This window comes from Trichechus manatus, unplaced genomic scaffold, assembly GCF_000243295.1.
Source record: "Trichechus manatus latirostris isolate Lorelei unplaced genomic scaffold, TriManLat1.0 scaffold00054, whole genome shotgun sequence".
Classification (NCBI taxonomy): domain Eukaryota; kingdom Metazoa; phylum Chordata; class Mammalia; order Sirenia; family Trichechidae; genus Trichechus; species Trichechus manatus.
In genome coordinates, this window is record NW_004443990.1 from 14621955 (window position 1) to 14639767 (window position 17813).

General features: G+C 49.8%; 1 protein-coding gene across 2 annotated transcripts; it reads right to left on the bottom strand.

Moving 5' to 3' along the window:
• Positions 1–2174: 2174 nt before the first annotated feature.
• CDK5RAP3 (CDK5 regulatory subunit associated protein 3) lies at positions 2175–12346 on the bottom strand. 2 transcript variants are annotated; one of them, XM_004377991.2, is made up of 14 exons: positions 12126–12346; positions 11427–11471; positions 9273–9404; positions 8916–9016; positions 8499–8547; positions 7693–7871; positions 7316–7452; positions 6947–7091; positions 6431–6541; positions 5947–6025; positions 5249–5337; positions 3735–3940; positions 3190–3361; positions 2175–3083 (listed from the first exon to the last, which is right to left on the bottom strand). In XM_004377991.2, the coding sequence occupies exons 1-14, from the start codon at positions 12205–12207 to the stop codon at positions 3018–3020; spliced, it is 1593 nt and encodes a 530-aa protein (XP_004378048.1). In that variant the 5' UTR covers positions 12208–12346; the 3' UTR covers positions 2175–3017. The 2 variants fall into 2 exon arrangements, with proteins under 2 accessions (XP_004378048.1, XP_023588567.1); XM_023732799.1 differs by lacking the exon at positions 12126–12346 and adding an exon at positions 11687–11790 and having other exon boundaries at positions 2180–3083; positions 11427–11475.
• Between the last annotated feature and the right edge of the window lie 5467 nt (positions 12347–17813).

Below are 17813 nucleotides of genomic sequence, written 5' to 3' on the forward strand. Positions count from 1 at the left end.
ACTTTCTGGCTAGTCCTGAATGGGGCATGGGTGGAGGGCTGCCTGGCGCAGACAGGGAGTTCTCAGCCTCTATGCAGCCCCCAGTAATGGTCAGCCTCATCTCAGCTGAATGTAGTCAGCCACCACAGCCTGCAGTGGAAAGGGATTCTACTTGACTTATCAACTATAAAGAGAACCACACTTGGTTGCCTTTAAACCACAGTACTTTACGGAGAAAGCCAGGCTTCCTGTGAACAGAGACCGGGAGTGGTGTTGGGGCAGTGGTGGATTTAGCAGGGTAAGCAGGTTTTGGAAAGGCTGAAGCAGGGCGACTAGTCTTAGGAAGTAGTGAGAGTTGTTGCCTTACACCCTTCTTAGAAAGAGGGGGTAAAAATGAGCATGAAAGTGTAGCGCATTTTTGGCAGTACGATTTATACCAAACTAAAGATGCCAAGGGTGTAATCTTGGCCCACCTCCCCTGTACTCTTTTTTTTTTCATCCCTGGAAACCTGAGTCCTCAGAACTTGGTCTTCAAGCAGCCCCTCACCTCTTCCTTCCAAGAACTCAAATTAAACCAGGATAGAGAGTCCTTGTTTCACAAACTTTATGAAAGTTTAAAAATAAGCTAAATATGAAAGTTAAAAATATGAGCTCATATTTCACCCAAAAACAAACCAAACCCATTGCCGTCAAGTTAATTCTGACTCAAAGCGAAACTACAGGACAGAGTAGAACCTCCCCATAGGGTTTCCAAGGCTGTAAATCTTTACAGAAGCAGACTGCCACATCTTTCTCCTGTGGAGCGGCTGATGGGTTCGAACCATGGACCCTGGGTTAGCAGCTGAGTGCCTAACCACTGTGTCAGCAGAGCTCCTCCCATATGTCACCAGCGAGTGCTTACTCTGTGCCAGGCAGTGTTCCAACAGCTCATTTAGTCCTCACAACAACCTCTGAGGCAATTCTGAGAAAAAAATATTTACAAGCAGGAACCTAAATGCAATCAGCAGCAGAGGGAAATCTAGACGTGTATCTCAAAGGCAAAGAACGGTCCCTCTCGTGAGGTAAAACAGCCCAGTAGGTATCTTCAGTGTCTTAAGAGTGGTCAGGAAAAGACCCAGGAAGCACTGGCCCAAAGCAAATGAGGCAAAAGGTTCTGGAGAACAAACACCACTGCTTTGGGGTTAAATGCTTTTAAGAAACGTTTACATCAGCCTAGGAGTTAGGGTGGGTCTTTACTTCAGCAGCTAAGCAGGAAAGCGGGCTGAGAAAGAACAGTCCCCTAACCACACTGCTTACCAAGGTGCCCCAAATCCTCTGAGGAAACCCTCTCCATCTAAACTCACTTCTCTTCCTTCTGGAAGCCTCAAAAATGGCCAAACCTCAGCGAGTACTACTTCCCTCACTGCCCAGGCACGGGAGGGGAGGTGCAGGGCAGGGAAGGCAGGCAAGGAGCCCCCTTGGAAAAGCAGGAGCACAAGCTTCTGAGGCCTGAACCCAGCCTGCCGTGGTCACATGGCCCACAGGGCTTCTGGAAGCTCAGCTCCTGAAAGCGATGGAGGCTGTGTAACAGCTGGTGACCGGACGAGGGACGGAGTGAGAGCAAGGGTGGCATGCCTCAGTGCGCTGGCCAGGCCAATGGAGCCAGCAGCTGAACAGGTGGGGCAGGAGGGAACAGACAGTCTCTCAAAGGAAAAAGGGAACAAGAGACACAAATGGCTCCCTCAGCCAAGAGAGTGTGCGCAACAGCTGAGGGCAGAACCTAGCCCTTCTGGGCCCTTTCCGCTCTTCTATTCTGAGAACAGTTTTACCTCAACATTCAACACCACTATTTTTCCTTTTTCAACACCTAGACCTTGTATTTCAGCCCCCAACTCCCCTAAAAGGAGGTGACCAGGCAAGGACTGGGGGGAAGCGATGGGCTGACATTAATTGATAGGAGCGGCTTCGAGCAGTTCATGCTGCCTTATCTTCCTCTCCTTTGGATAGCGTGTGTCCGCCAGAGTCCGTGAGGTCGGTGATTAATAGGGGCCATCACTCACTGTCCAGGACGGCTGAAAGGCAGCAGGGAGGGGGCAGCCCTCCCCAGAACTGAGATAACAAGCAGCAGGAATAATGAGTGGTGTCACTCCACTTTTCATTTTGATGGAAAGTCATTACGGGAGTCAACGCCAGCGACAAAGAGCCATGAATCAACTGCTCTGCTATGAAATTAAAATCGAATTGCCGGCCACCCCCAGCCCCTACCCTTCCTGGGAAATGCGGATGGGTAGGTGGCTTGGGAGAGGGGTGCTATCCTAGGGTGGGCTCTATCCAATCACAGAGCAGGCAGTTATGGGTAGGAAGTGGACAGGCAGCTAGTGAAGGTGACATCTCTTGTCTCCACCTTGTTCATCAGACCCTTCCTCTCCAAACCGCAGTTTCCCTCTGCCTGGAGGTAAGCTGTGATTAAGAGGAAAATACAGCTTTGCTGGCTCCAACAAGGCTGCTGCTCGACTGCTCCCCCTGGGCGGCTGGCCTGAGTGGGCCAGTCTGGGCCTGGTTGTGAAGAGAAAGGGGCCCAGCCAACTCAGCTACCCCACAACCCCTTGTTGACCATCTGTAGCTAGTAAGCTCGGTACCTAGGGCCAGAGGCCAAGTGGAAAAGTCCTTAACCTGGGGCTCCAATGGCCCAGGGAGCCCACCTGGATCAAGAACCCCACAACAGCACAGCCTCAATCCCAGGCTTAGAGAAGCAGAATAAGTAATGGCCAATAGAATCTTTCCCTCTTTTATTAAGCCCAACTAGACTAACCACACAGAGCGGAAGCTGTGGTTTCAGGCTGACCGGGCCACAGGGCCAATTAACACAGTCTCTCACAGTGAATGCTAAGGTGACAGCCTCTACTTATTCCACCTGGGGGATGATTCTCTCACGTGGCTTTGTGCCTTCCAGTCTTCCTGGTCTCTTGATGGGAAGGGGCCTGTAACATGAGCTCTTGATGGAGGACCCCTCCATCCTGAAGTCTGAGAAGATGAGCAGGCAAGAACATGGAGGGATGTCACAGAGAGGTTCCCATCAGGTTTACTGGACGCCCGTTGTACCTCTTGGAGATGTCAGCTTCAATCTAAAAGACAGCAATACCAAGTGGGCAGGAAGCAGAGAGGTGAAGGGGCCTCATTCTGCAGAAACTGGGGTCCTCCCACTTGGCAGGTTCCACCTTCCTATCTCACCAGCTTCTGCAGTTCCCTGGTCTTCTCTAGCAGCAGGTCCAGCTTGGGCTCCAGGGCCGCCTGCTCCTGAAGCGCTTCCTGCTGCTTCTGCACCATCAGCTCCTTCTTCAAGGCCAGCAGCTGGGATTGCTTCAGCTTTTGCTGGAGGAGTTCAGTCACCCGGTCCACATACCTGTGCAGGGCACTCAGGTAAGCATACGGTGTAGGTGTGCACCCTAAGCATTCCCATTCAACTGCTGGCAAAGGTGAGACTCTGGAAACTAAGCCCCTAATTGGCCTCTCAGCCTCCACATCCTTAAATCCTTTTTTGTAAGGAATATTCACTCCCCGTTCCCATCCTGCTTGGGAAACAGATTCTGCCTGCGTACATCAAAACACTCATCTTGCCCAAAAGAGGACCCCATCCCTAGTACAGAAGGTGACGTTACAGGAGGCAGGAGAGAGGGAAAAAGGGCCATGAAAGAGGAAGAGCAATACACAGAGGTCAGAGCTGCTAAAGATGGTGGATGCTCCCGACCAGTCCAACATCAAGGGGAAAGCCAGACCTTGGTGAGGCTAGGATCATAAACAGGTGTTGCATTCGGAGACTGGTGAGCTGGCCGATCAGATCCTGCAACATGGACACCATGGTGACCATCTTCCCCTTAGTCTGGCCCTGCAGGGTGGCTGGAGCCAGCTGGAACTGGCTCACTGACAGGATGTCTGCCTCCTCACTCATCTCCACTGCTCTCTGGGACAAGAAGATCTCAAGCTGAGGACAGAAGATTTGGTTCAAACTAAGAAAAGAACTCAGAAGCTGTTTCCTTCAACTGCTCAAAATGCAGGAATGAGATGGGTGGGTTAGATTCTGGCTGAGGAGGGAGTATTTCCTCTGATCAATTTTATTCCTAGAAACGCACCAAATACCAGGTGAGAGCTTGGGGCAGCCTCTGCTGTCACTCTTGTGTCCCCCATGCCCTACCTCAGGCTGACCTAGGGCCCTACCCCTCCGAGCTCCCTCCCAGGCCTGCGGATCAGATAACTAAGAATGCAGAGACTCAAAGGGTTCTCCCACCCAGGGAAGGTATTTTCTCTCCATGGAAGGAAGGAGATTCAGGGACTAGGAATCCATGTTTGAACAAAGTCCTGGATTAAGGCTGAAAAGAGTTGGAGGACCAGCTGCATATCTTGTCAATCTTATTTTACCACAAAAACTTGATGCTTTTTGTTCTCCTCCTCTCCCCTTGAGGCTAGGAGGGGCCTCTCAACTGAAAAAGTGGCTGAGAGCTTTCGTGAGGCCCTCCCAATCAGCAGGAGACTGGGAAGGGAACAGATCCAGAGATGAAGGAAGAGGGGCCCCCATCTTCCTGATCCCACGACACAGCTCTAGAACTCTGGCTCCTTACCAGGCTGCTCAGCATCACAGCCTGCTCAAAAACCTCCACCAGCTTTTGGCTTCCCTCGGTGAAAGTCAAAGTTCAGACTTTCTTTGCCCTCTGAGCTTCTCTTCTACCTTCCTCCAGCTCCCTCTGCTCAGCCACACTGGCCTCCTTGTTCCTCCTTGAGGCCTTCCTTTGCAGTCGTAGCTCCCTCTGCCCAGAAGCTCTTCTGCCAGGCATCTGCTTGGCTCTCTCCACACCTCCTGCAGGTCTTGACTTAGAGGCTGCCTGCTCATGAGGCCTTCCCTGACCACCCACTGCTATAACACTGCAGCCCTTTCCAACAATCTCCAGCTCCCACCCCTGCTTTATCTTCTCTGTGGCACATCCTGTGGATTTACTTATTTATCTTGCCTCTTGTCTGCCATCCCCACTAGACTATAAGCTCCATGAAGCCAAGGACTTTGTCTTATTCACTCCTGATCCCTGGTGCCCAAGACAGCCAGACATGTAGGAGATAGGCAATCAACATTTGCTGAGTGAATGAGTGGGTATCCTGATACGTGAGGCCCCGGCTCCAGAACACAGCAAGCACTCGGCGCCCTTCACACATACACAGGGAGGGCCACGCCGGGTGCTGGGGAGTGATGCTGCGTGCCCCGGACCAGGCCTCACCCGCCCCTCCCAGAGGATGACAGTACCTCCATGAGTTCATCAATAAACTGATTCCGGGTCTCAGGGTACTCAAGGAGAGTCAGAGCGTCCGGGCCCCTAGCAACACCTTCTGGAGCTGCCAGGAAGAGGGACAGAGAGGTGGTAAAGGATCGGATCTCAGGACTGGAGAAGGAACAGATCCCAAGTTTGAGAAGCCCTGGGGGGTTAATACGGGCACAGACCCATTGTACTAAAGCCACTTCTTGTCTGAACCAAAGGGGGAAGGGTTACCCTTTCCCACAAGTCTCAGCCCTAATCAGGCACTCCTGCCAGCCCTCAGTGTGCAAGGAGGACGACCGAGCGGGGTTCAGAGTGGAAAGGCCGGCTTTCCATTCTGCTTGGCGGCGGGAGGTCAAGTTTCATCCTGCACCGCCCTCTAGTGGCTCAGATCATTGCTACAGCCTGTGTAGGTGGAGGGGGGGCCCGGTCAGACTTTAGAGCCCACAGACTCTCCTGGAACCGCACCAGAAGGGATGGCCCACGTTCATTCTCCAGGAAGTTGAGAGTTTCTAGACTTAATTTGAAGAACCTCACCCTGTACCACTCCATTCACCTTCTCATCCAAATTTTGAGAAAACAGTTAGTTAAATGCACCAGAAGCCTAATCTTGGCAGTCCATTTTTCTTTGCTGCTAGAGACGCGGGGCCTTGAGCATGCCACTTTTGCTGTGGGGACGTGCACTCACCCTGGGTTCCGGCTTCCAGCACCGTGATCTGTGAAACAGCAGCATCGTCTCCCCAGTCTATGCCATCACTCCCAGCTTCCTGGAAGGACAGCAAAGAGCCCCTGCAGTGTCAGGGAATTTTCCCCAGCAGAGAGCTGGCACAGGCCAGAGCCCCTGATAAGTTCAATAGCTGCACATTCCAAGTGTCATAAAAGCCTTGCAGCCCTGATGTAGATGGCCAAGATGGAGGTGCGGGCCCACTTATGTGTTGCCACCCTCGGCTACGCTTTCAGAGTTATCACCTGCTTACACTCCCACGCCTTGCCCCAATCACAGGAGAAAAGAAGTCAAAACCTGGATATGACCCTTCTGAAATTCTGACTACACTTGGTCTTAGAGCTACGAACCTCAGTGATACCTTTACAGACACAGACAACACTTCTCTTATCACTGAAGCAGCGACCACAGAAAGTCCTCAGAGAAATGACCAAGAGCGCTTCCTAACCTTTGAGTCTGAGTCCAGCGAGATACCCCAGTCAATTCCAGCGGCCTGGGCAGAGATGCCGTAGTCAATCCCTTCAGAAGCCGCCTCTGCCCCGAAGTCGCCCCAGTCAATCTAGAAGGGGGAAAAGAAGTGTTAGTTCCTGGAAGGTGAGTGGGAAAAAAGGGGCCTGTCTTTCCACAGCCCTCGGCTGCTTGTTAGGAGCTGGAACTATGTTCAAACTCAATGGCCCCGAAGCTCCCCAAAAGACAGCCTGTCTTCATAGAGCTCATGTGACCGAAGGGCTCCTGACTCCAGCTTGCTGAGCCTCATCTATACTTGAGTCTCAAGAAGGTCAGAAAAAAAAGGAGTAGGCTTTCTGGGCCCTTCCACCTATAGTCTCTCTCACACAAATCCCCCTTTCTTCCTTCTGGGAATCTGAATCAGGTTACGGGGTTTGGGCTGAGGGTGTGGGGAGGAGGCAGCCACACTCGCGCTCACACCTATGAGGCAGGTGTCTCCTAACAAGGCTGGTCTTACCGCGTCTTCTTCCACCTGCTCTGGAGGCGCCTCAAGGTGTGGCCGCTCCACCACCGAGGGCTCTGTCCCCGTCCTCCATCGGTACACTGTTGAGTTTCCTTGCTTCTGCACGTATCGCAGCATTGGCAATACCTGCTCTGTGGGGCTTCAACAGATCACATAACTGACCCTCCCACTGACCACTCATGAAGCCATCGCTGGGCTCTGACCTGGGCTATGTGGTCAAATGGGCAAGACTCCCACTGAACTTCAGTGTGTAAAATAAAGCTCAAATGTCACGTGGGAAAAATACAAGTGGAGAAGACAGAATGGCCAGGGGAAATAGGTAAACCACCCTTCCTGCCAGAGGGAAACTGAGGCCCTCACTACCTTTCACACACAAAGCCCACACAGGCCTGGTACAAGTCGATGGCTTCCCCCAGGGACTGAGCTGCTGCTCCAATATCAGCCAGCTGACTCGGCAGGTCCTTCACCAGGGCCAGCAGCTCTCTTCGGACATTGTCTCCCTAGAGAGGGTACAAGAAGCAGGCTGAGACAGAAGTGGTAGAAGGCAGAGTCCAACAGATGAGAAAACATGAGAAGAAAGCAGACAGGCCAGAGAGAGGCCCAAGAAGAGCACGACTCAAGCTGAGAAGGGAGTTCTTCCCAGCAGCTAAGGAGCTGGGTGCCTCTTTGACTGGACTGGTCCCAGGAAGGCAGAGTGCCCTGGCGCCCCACACCACGAGGAGACCCTCCCGCTCACTCACCGTGATGCCGTACTGCTTGCAGGAGTGGTAGAACTGCTCCCGCATCTCGGCGGCCCCTGCCTGGCCCTCCTCCTCCTTGCGGTTGTACTCCTGCTGTAGCTGCTGGCACTTGGCGATCTGCTTCTTCAGTGAGGGGATCTCGTAGTTGACATTCCGAACCAGGAGGCTAGAGAGTTCCACTAAGGAGGGCCCAGGAAAGTCACCTCAGGCCAACCACACCAAAAGACAAGCATGCCCCAGGACATGTACAGATAACACCCTCGTGGTGGTGAAGGGCATGGGGCTGCCTTCCCAGCTGCCCCCTTCCTAGCTGTGGAACCTAAAACCAGTCATTTAACCTCTCTGGTCCAATTCTCATCTGTAAAACAGGGACATTAATATTACGGGATCCGTAATACCTATCGTGAGGAATAGGAGAGATAATCCATATAAAATACTAAGCACAACTCCTTCCATATAGCGGGTGCTCCGTAAAATATCGGCTGCTATTATTATTATTTATACTATCAGAAAACACAAGCGAACTACAATCAGCCCTTTATTGCTCCCTGTCAGGTGTCAGACAGCGGTCCCCATGATGACCCATGCCTCTTCTGCCCACAGAATGGGGTGGGGCACTCCACTCTACCTCACGCACCTACTCAGGCCAACGCTCTTTGTAGAAATTCTTTTCCCACCTCACAAACAGGCAACATCTACACTTCAGCCTCTTCCCAGACACCAGCTGTGCCTCCTATAAGCCTGGCGTCCCAGAACACTGGCAGTGAGTGGGTGTCTCCACGGTCGCCAGGACTGGGCCACTTTACCTAAGTAGGTGTTGTCCTTCTCATACAGGGCTACAATCTCCTGCCAATCCTGAGAACAGAAAGAGGAAGTGAGAAAGAAAAGCACTCTGCAGCTATATCCCAGCTGAATCCCCGAATAGGGGAAGCCCTCCCAGTCTTTGCATCAAACATAACCTCCTTGTCCTCCTTCAACTCATAACGATGGCCGGACCACCCACTTTAAGAGCATGGTACCAACAAGTGATCCCCAGCAGGTCTGAAAATGTCAACCCGGGGGGTAGGATCTACTTTTGGCATAAACTACGCGGATAGAGGGAAAGTTTAGGAAATACTCTATATAGGAGTCTCCCACCAGATCCTCAGAGAAACCAGAGAGGCTCCAACCCCAAAGGCTGGATGTCACTAGTTGCCCATTCCCAGCCCTCAGCCCACACTCGCCTTCATTCGTTGTGAAGAGTATCGGCCAAAAATATTTTTTGTGGAGGCTTCAGTGCCCTTGAGAAGGTCCACAATTCTTAGGCAGTGGAAGTAATGAATGTCTGGGAAGCAAGGGAAGAATGACAACTTTGAGAATTCCAATTTAAGAATTTCTCACCTACTCTGACCACAATATGGTGTGTGGCTTACTTGTGTGAACTGTAATTATGAACATGCATGGCTCTCCCCTTTTACTATTTTGTGCTGGAAGAAACCAGCATCTATACCCCAGTGGCTAAGGAACACGGGAGCAGCTCAGCTGACACGTATTGTTCTGGGAAAGTGGGGACTTCAGCAACGTAGCCCCAAAGCACTCACAGGATCCTGAGAGCAGCTGGGCAATCTCTTCGTTCTCTGGCATGTCCTGGATGGCAGCATTGATCTTCTCTCGGATTGTCAGCACCAGACCCTGCCATTTCAGGTTGCAGTGCCTTCTGTCCACCAGCCAGTCTACACGAGAAACACCCAAACCACAGCGTTCCCACGCCCACTGCCAAAACCCATCACTGATTCAAGCGAAACGGACTGAGACACTGGCTGAGAGTTTTCTTCATATTGGTTAAGGTAGGGGGCTCATGGGAAGATGGGAGTCAAGACAAATCTAAAGGGATGCTTAGACTGAATAGACTATAGCAACCTGACTTCATCCTTGGGGTGATTTTTATAGAGCAACTGCCTTAACACAGGGATTAAAAATAAAAACCAAAACTTTAAGTTGGTCCTGACATGAAAGTGCCACTTCTGACACTCTAAAGTCTCCATAATATTTTTGCTTCTATGTGTAATTATCTTTCTTGCTGACAGAGGATGCTGTTCAACTTCCTCTTCCTCGGGGCTGGGATTAACCATGACAATGGGAAACACAAGATGGTTATGCTAACTACCGGAGGAACGAACAACTGTAAAGCCCCTAATACCTCCAGCGCCGCAAGGACTAGATAACGCTGGTCTATGCTTCACAGCGAAGTGCCACCCTGCACATGGGAATACCAACGTGACTGGCCTCCCGGAGCCTGAGCCCAGATTTGTGTTTTTAGTAGAAGGTACGGGTAGACCAAGGAGTCCTGGTGGCACAACCACTAAGCACTTGGCTATTAACCAAAAGACTGGTGGTTCGAACTCAACTGGCAGCTACGTGGGAAAGACCTGGTGATCTGCGTCCATAGACATTACAGCCAAGAAAAGCCTATGGGGCAGTTCTACTCTGTCACATGGGATCACTATGAGTTGGAATCAACTCAATAGCACCTACAGCAACAATATGGGTGGACCGAGAGTCATGTACACGTTTCCTAAATAGAAGACAGCTAAGAGCTATGCTTTGTGGTCAGATGGTGCTAGATTCTAATTCTCTAGTTTCTTGGGCAAGCCTCTCAGCCACTCTGTGCCTCAGTTTCCCCACATGTAAAATGGGGATAATGAGATACTGAGTACAAGGACTTGTGCAGGTAAAACACTCACCACTATGCCTAGTGATATAGCAAGCACTCAAGAAATCTTAGTGATCCTCATTTTTATAATGTCAAGTACCTAAAACAGTGCCTGGCACAGGGCAAACCCTCAATGAATGGTGGTTGTTTTATTGGTCCCTTTCACAACCAACAGTAAGCTCACACACCAAGGTGCACATGTGCTGAAGAGCTGGGACAAATGTGAAATGAAGCTAAAGATGCTTCACTAGGGACTACTTGACAGGACTGACTAAATTCCAGACGTTGGCCAGGAATTGTTCACTAAATCTGCCACTGCTCAAACATTGGGGTTGCACAATAGTATCAGTTATATTCTGTCCCCGTATTTCTTGAGTTTCCAGAAAGAATAATTCTATAGATGTCATAGAACTACAACCAAAGGGTTGAGATAGTCAGACATCCTCTTCAGGACAAGATTGGCATCACATCTATCAATCCAATGAGCATTTAAAAATGGCAACAGCTGTGCAAAGGCCTGTAACAGTCAGAATGAAGAGGTCCTTCCCTTGCTCTGAACTGGAAGGAGGCATGCAGACCAGATACAGACTGCAGGGAGATGGCCTGGACACTACAAGGTCTTATTTCCAACTGAGTTTTATGTCCCTCCTCCTCCTATAACCAAGGTGAGATGGAAGCTCCTAAGAAGAAAGGAGGGAAAGTTTTCCTCTGGCATAATGTAAGAAAGCATGGACATCGGGGCCAGACCTCTTTAAGTCCCAACTTTGGGTCTGCCACTTAGTAGCTGGATGTCTTTAAAGCAAGACGTTTACCCTCTCTGTACCTGAATGAAATGATTTGATAACACATGTTATGTTAAAATAGAAAACGCAGGTCAAGAACAGACTCTATGTTTAGTTCCTTCCCATTCCTCTTAGCGAGGCAGGTCCGATCACAGACGGGGCACAGAAGCTGGCCTGGCTAGTGGTCAGTGCCTCAACCTTCAGGAGTCAGGACTCCTGGCTGTTGGCGACAGCCGGCTACGCGGGGCACTCCCTCCTACCGAGCAGCTTGCTGGTCTGGATGTCGATGGGCACGTGCTGATGATGGTCCTAAAGGGAAACACAGCGGAGAGGGGGACGTAAGCGCGAGGAGGGGACACACCACTCGCGCGCTCAACTCACGGACCCAACCGCCACCCTGCGGGACTGGAACGATGGGCCAGGGAGGGTCGCGCCTGGGGGAAAGGCCGGGGAAGCGGGTCGAGGACCGACACCGCCTAGTGGGTCCCAGGCCAGACCCTCATTGCCCCAGCTACCGTACCGCCACCTGCATCTCTCCTCCACTTCCGCTTCCGGCCGGAAAACCCAAGCCAACCACACCCTACCACCAATCCTGTGCTGGTGTGCCTTATCTTCTGTGTAGTCACAAACAGACCTCCTTTGGCCACGTCACCGCCTTCCGCAGAACCAATCCGGGCGCACGCTCCACCCCTGGCCGTAAGCCCCACCCCTCGGCAGGCTCCAAATGGCTGAGCCCGAGAGGGGCGGGAGCACAGGAGCCAGCCAATGGGAGACGGGGGGCGGGTTCACGAGTGGGGCGGGGCGGGGATCCCGAAAAGGGCTGCAACGGCGGCACGATTGCGACAGGCGGCGTCCGAGAGCCGGCCCGGCAGCTTCCACCAGAGGTAGGCGCAGAGCTGTTTTCGCAGAGATTAATGAGTCGGCACCCAAGGTCCTAGCGCCGATATGGACCGCTAATCCCTTTTTCCCTCCTTGCCTTGCTTTACCGTCTATAGTAGTATGTGCATCTCTTGTGGCACTTGTCACGCTTTGCCTTTCCATTCAGTTTATGTAATAAACACGTTGGACACTCCCTCGCTATGTGTTGTTGGGTGATGAAGGCTGAGAAAAGGAAGAGAGAAGGGTCAGGGGAGGCATCCCAAAGATAACTAAACTGTGAGATCTCACCCCTCTCCCCATCCAGGTCATTAGCTCCTCCAGGAGGCTCTGCCGAGTTTTTCTACACCTCCTCTCCCATGTCCCCAGCCCAGCGCTTGGGAGCTCAGTAAATTTTTGTTGAACTTGGTGGTGTGATACAGCAGTGGGAAGACCTAGATTCCTGCCCAGTGAGATCTTGGACCACTTCCAAAACCTTTCTGATAGCCACTGTCTCCTCAACTGCAGCTTGGCGACAGTACCCATCCTGACTGTCTCAGGGTATTTCTTGTCATTGGCTTAAAGAAAGAAATGTATTAGGCGTTCATAATTCTTTGCAGTTTACGATATACTTTAGATACAGTTTCTCATGCTTTATAAACTATATATGTGTATATACATATATAAAAACATTATTCATATAATCATTATTATTATAGAATGGATTGACAGACAGTGATTCCCTGTCCCCACCTTCCCTAAAGAGGGCTCACAGGGCAGAAGGCAGGCCTCTTCAGGGTTGTCTCATGGGCCTTTAGCTCCCCTCTCAGAGTCCTGACTCAGCCCATAGGAATTGCTCTAGCTCCCCAGTGGTTCAACAAACACTCACTTGGCTCTAACTATGTGTTCCAGGCTCTCTGGGATGACCCAAGAAGCATGACACAGCCCAACCCTCAAAGTGCATCTCTCCTCCTTGAACCAACAGACTGCGCAGAGCCAGAGCCGGGCAGGGTGGGTCTGGAAGACCCACCCTGGTGAGTTGGTGGAGGCAGAGGCTACTGGCACTTCACCCTCACACACAGCTCCCCAGGTGATTCACATGGGGCAGAAAGAGGTTCAGGAACAGTTCTGCCCAGCCACCAGCCCCAGGGAGACTGCCCCAGAGAGCACAGGAGCACAGGGCTTTGGGCAGCGTTATGCACTGCTTTCCTTTTCCAAGGCCACAGGGAATTCCAGGAGCCTGTGAGCGGATAAGACCCAGGGATACTGTCTGGGGCAGGGGCAGCACAGGTAGGGGGGTGGGGAAGGACATATCCAGGGCTGTGCCAGCTTTGGATGGGAAGCATAGAGCCCCAGGGTGCCGTGTGTGCAGCTGCCTTGCCACCCTTCGTTGTTGTTAGCTTGTTTATTGAGGGATAACCACGTGCTGCTGTAGAGCTAATTGCTTTTACAAGCCTTATCTAATTTGATCCTTCCAACAACCTTATAATGTGGATACTATTACGAGCCAGATTTCAAAGGCAAGGAAGCCAAAGCTTGACTAGTTAAGTAATTTGTCCAAGGACGTATAGCTGGTAATTGGTGGGGCTGGGATTCAAACCCAGGCCTGTCTGGCTCCCTGGCCTGCATTCTTGTTCTCTGCAATGAGCCTTTGTTTATTCTGCACCCTGCCTGCCGCATTCACTCTGTCAGCTACAACAGTCCCAGGTCTTCCCCCTTGGTCTTTGTCCTGATTCCCACTTTCTCCCCAGTTGTACCAGACACTTAGAACCCTCCCCACCGCACCCCCCCAACAGTCTCTGCCCCTTTTTCCAAAGTCCTTTCTTACCACGCCTGATTCTGGGCGAGAATGCTCATTACTTATCCTCATGTAATATCCATAAAGAGAAGCCTTACCTTTGACCTATCACAAATAAGCCATTCTTGTATCTACCATGTGTTTATTATTTTATGGACTGTATGTCTTCTGTGTGTCTGCTCATAGCCACATTGACTGTGGTGTGTGTCTGTGTGTGTGTGTTTATCTGCCTGATGGGCTGGAAACCTTGCAAACCCAACAGTCTAGTCTGAATTTCTTGTTGTTTGGAGTGTAATCTCTCCGTGTGTGAGTTTTGTTTGTTTTGTTTTTTTTCCTCATTCTGTCTTCCCAACTAACCTGTGAAACCCTTGTGGCAGGGTGTATGGACTTGCTCATCTCTGTAACCCCAGCCCTGACATGATACCTAAAGTTGAGCAGATGCTTAGTGGATGCTTTAAAAGGAAGGAATAGGAGAAAGTGCAGATGTGAGCCGGAAGGCATTTAATGGTGGTGGTGGTCATGATGAGTGAGGACCATGATCCCTTGGTCTGGAAGGCTTGGGCATGGGCTGGGCCAGGGAGGAGGTGGAATTCCCCGGCCCCTTCCTCCCTAAGCCTCTTGGGACCAAAGGGAGGAAATCAGAGCTTGAGTTAAGCCCAGGCCGGTGAAGGCCTATTCGAGGCCAGTCAGATGGGTTGTGCTCTGGGGCTGCTGACTGCTCCCTTCTCTCTGGCCAGTCATGCCTTCCTGATACCTTCAGCCCTTGTTAGTCTTCTGGGGAGTGACAGCTCACTGAGTGGCCTTGTGAAATGGGTCTGATGTGCTATCCCCTGAGGAAACACTGCATTTCATTCTTTTCTCATCCTTATCACAGCAGGTGAGGGGATATGCTCTTCCGGGAGAAGGAAAACCAAGTTCATGGCTGAATCACCCATGCCTTCTTTCTATGCACTTCAATTTTATGTACCCTCTATTTGCTAAGCACTGTTTTCCAAGGAGTTGGAGACCTTAACAAGAAGACATAGTCCCTGTCATCAAAGCAAGTATGGTGTGTGAAGGTACCAGCACGACAGCACCCCCAGAGCCCAGCACTATGCTCATACGCGGTCGATGATTTAAAAAATCCATAGAAATCAAAAAGGGGATATACTCAGAATGCTAACGGAGCAGAAAGGAGGAATATCTGACTCAACCTGGAGGTAAAGGCATGGGATGGGGGTGGAAAAACATCAGAACTAGCTCCTGGGAGAAGTAGCACTTGGACTGCATCTTGAAGGATGGATATGAGTTGTGGTAGATGGGAGAGGAGCAAGGGTGGAGGGTAAATAGTGGCCATCATTCTAAGAAGAGGGAATAACATGTATAAAGCACAGAGATAAGTGAGAGCATGGCTATTCCGGAAGAAGTTTATTCTGGGAACGCAGGATGCTTAAGGGAAGAGTGGAGAGAATTTATAGTGAAGAGTGTATCAGTCAGGTTCTCCAGAGAAACACAAATATGATATCTGTATCTATAAAACAGTTACCATGGAGTTGATTCCAACTCATGGCAACCCCATGTGTGTCAGAGTAAAACTGTGCTCCACGGGGTTTTCAATGGCTGATTTTTTGGGACGTAGATCACCAGGCCTTTCTTCCAAGGCTTCTCTGGGTGGACTTGAACCTCCAACCTTTTGGTTAGCAGCTGAGCACGTTAACTGTTTATACGATCCAGGGCTCCACCTATATCTATCTGTCTGTCTGTCTGTCTATCTAGATCTAGCTCTATTTTAGATAGATAGACAGATAAATAGATATTTTGATATATAGATAGATAGACGTTGTTGTTGTTGTTGGGTGCCATCGAGTCTATTCCAACTCATAGCAACCCAATGTGACAGAGTAGAACTGCCTCATAGGGTTTCCTAGTCTGAAATCTTTATGGGAGCAGATTTCCAGGTCTTTCTCCATAGATAGGGCTCCATAGATAGATAGACAGATGTATATCTATATACCTTTATACCTATCTATCTATCTGGAAATTCATTGTAAGTAATTGGCTTATGCATTTGTGGGGGCTGGCAAGTTCAAAACTTATAGGGCAGGCCAGCAGGCTAGAAACTCAGTCAGGAGTTGATTGTACAGTTTTGAGGCGGAACGTCTCCCAGAAACCTCAGTTGTTTTGCTCTTAGGGACTTCCAACTGATTGAATGAGGCCCATCCACATTATAGAGAGTAATCCACTTTACTTAAATTCAACTGATTGTAGATGGTAAACATATCCACCCAATACCTTTACAGCAACACCTAGATTAGTGTTTGATTAAATCACTAGGTCCTATAGCTTAGCCAAGCTGACACATAAAACTAACCATCACAGAGAGGCTGCAAGAGGAGATCATGAAGAGCCCTCTGGTTCATCATAAAGGGTTTAAATTTAATCCTATAAACCAGGGTTCCCAACCAGTGGGTGGCAGATCCCTGGAAGACTGTGGAATTATGAAAGGATCCAGGAATCCATAAATGCATTTGTATTTTTTCATTAGTCAGTAGATACTAGAAGGACGCCTGTCACGTGGGGGAGGTGGACAAGTTTTTCTACATTAGAAACTTGAAACCCATTTCAGAACATGAAACACAAATGACCAACTAACATCTGAAAAGATGCTCCACCTCCCTATAAATGGGGAAAATGCAAACATAAGAGACACAATGATCTACCACTTCACTTCCATCCTACTGGCAATAAATTAAAATGTCTATATCACGGGTTGCGCTCTCTAGAAGCAGGTGGAGTATAGGGGGCAAGATGTTTATGAGGGATCAATACCTGTGAGAGGAACCGGAAGGAAGTAAGACTGGGCAGATGGAGAAGTCCAACTGCCTCTCTCAACTTGGTGGGGAGCTCTGGCGTGAATAGTGCTCCTCAGAGTGTCCTTCAGAGGCCTTAAACGGCTGGACTAGTATGTCCCCAGATGTGGGCTGCCCCAAGAAGAGTGCATCTTCTCGTGAGGTGAGTTTCTGCCACTGAGGCAGACCCTGAAGGAGCTGACAGTTGGAGGCCAACTGCTGACCATTCCCATGGCTGGGCAGGAGGTCCTTTCTGGAAGGGAATCTGGGCAGCACATCTTGTTGTCTACCACAGTCTGACCATACAAAGAGTTAGTGAGAATAAGGAGTGTGGTAGGCCGGAAAATACCTCCCCCAAAGATATCCACGTCAAATCCTGGAAACCTGAGAATGTTACCTCATTTGGAAAAAGGGTCTTTACAGAGGTGATTAAGTTAAGAATCTTGAGATGAGTTAATCCTGGAGAATCTGGGTAGGCCCTAAATGCTATTGCAAATATCCTTATGAGAGAAAGGCACAATGCAATCCTGATCCAAATTCCAATGACATTTTTTAATGGGACGGAGAAACAAATTACCAACTTCATATGGAAAGGGAAGAGGCCCCGGATAAGTAAAGCACTACTGAAGAAGAAGAACAAAGTGGGAGGCCTCACACTATATGATTTTAGAACCTATCATACTGCCATGGTAGTCAGAACAGCCTGATACTGGTACGACAACAGATACATATACCAATGCAATAGAATTGAGAATCCAGATGTAAATTCATCCACTTATGAGTAGCTGATATTTGACAAAGGCTCAAAGTCCATTAATTGGGGGAAAAGACAGTCTTTTTAACAAATAGTGCTGGCATAACTAGATATCCATCTGCAAAAAAATGAAACAAGACCCATACCTCACACCATGCACAAAAACTAACTCAAAATGGGTCAAAGACCTAAATATAAAATCTAAAACAATGAAGATCATGGAAGAAAAAATAGGAAGAACACTAGGAGCCCTCATACATGGCATAAACAAAATACAAAACATTACTAACAATACACAAACACCAGAAGAGAAACTAGATAACCAGGAGCTCCTAAAAATCAAATGCTTATGCTCATCAAAAGACTTCACCAAAAGAGTAAAAAAGACAACCTGCAGACTGGGAAAAAATGT

Excerpts from the sequence above, each read along its gene's own strand:
- CDK5RAP3 (XM_004377991.2), bottom strand. The coding sequence starts at position 12,207 with ATGGAAAGGCAAAGCGTGACAAGTGCCACAAGAGATGCACATACTACT. Across the intron at positions 6,542-6,946 it reads AGCAGGTGGAAGAAGACGCG|ATTGACTGGGGCGACTTCGG; the intron begins GTAAGACCAGCC and ends TCCCCCTTCTAG. Across the intron at positions 3,084-3,189 it reads CCAGGGAACTGCAGAAGCTG|ATTGAAGCTGACATCTCCAA; the intron begins GTGAGATAGGAA and ends GCTGTCTTTTAG.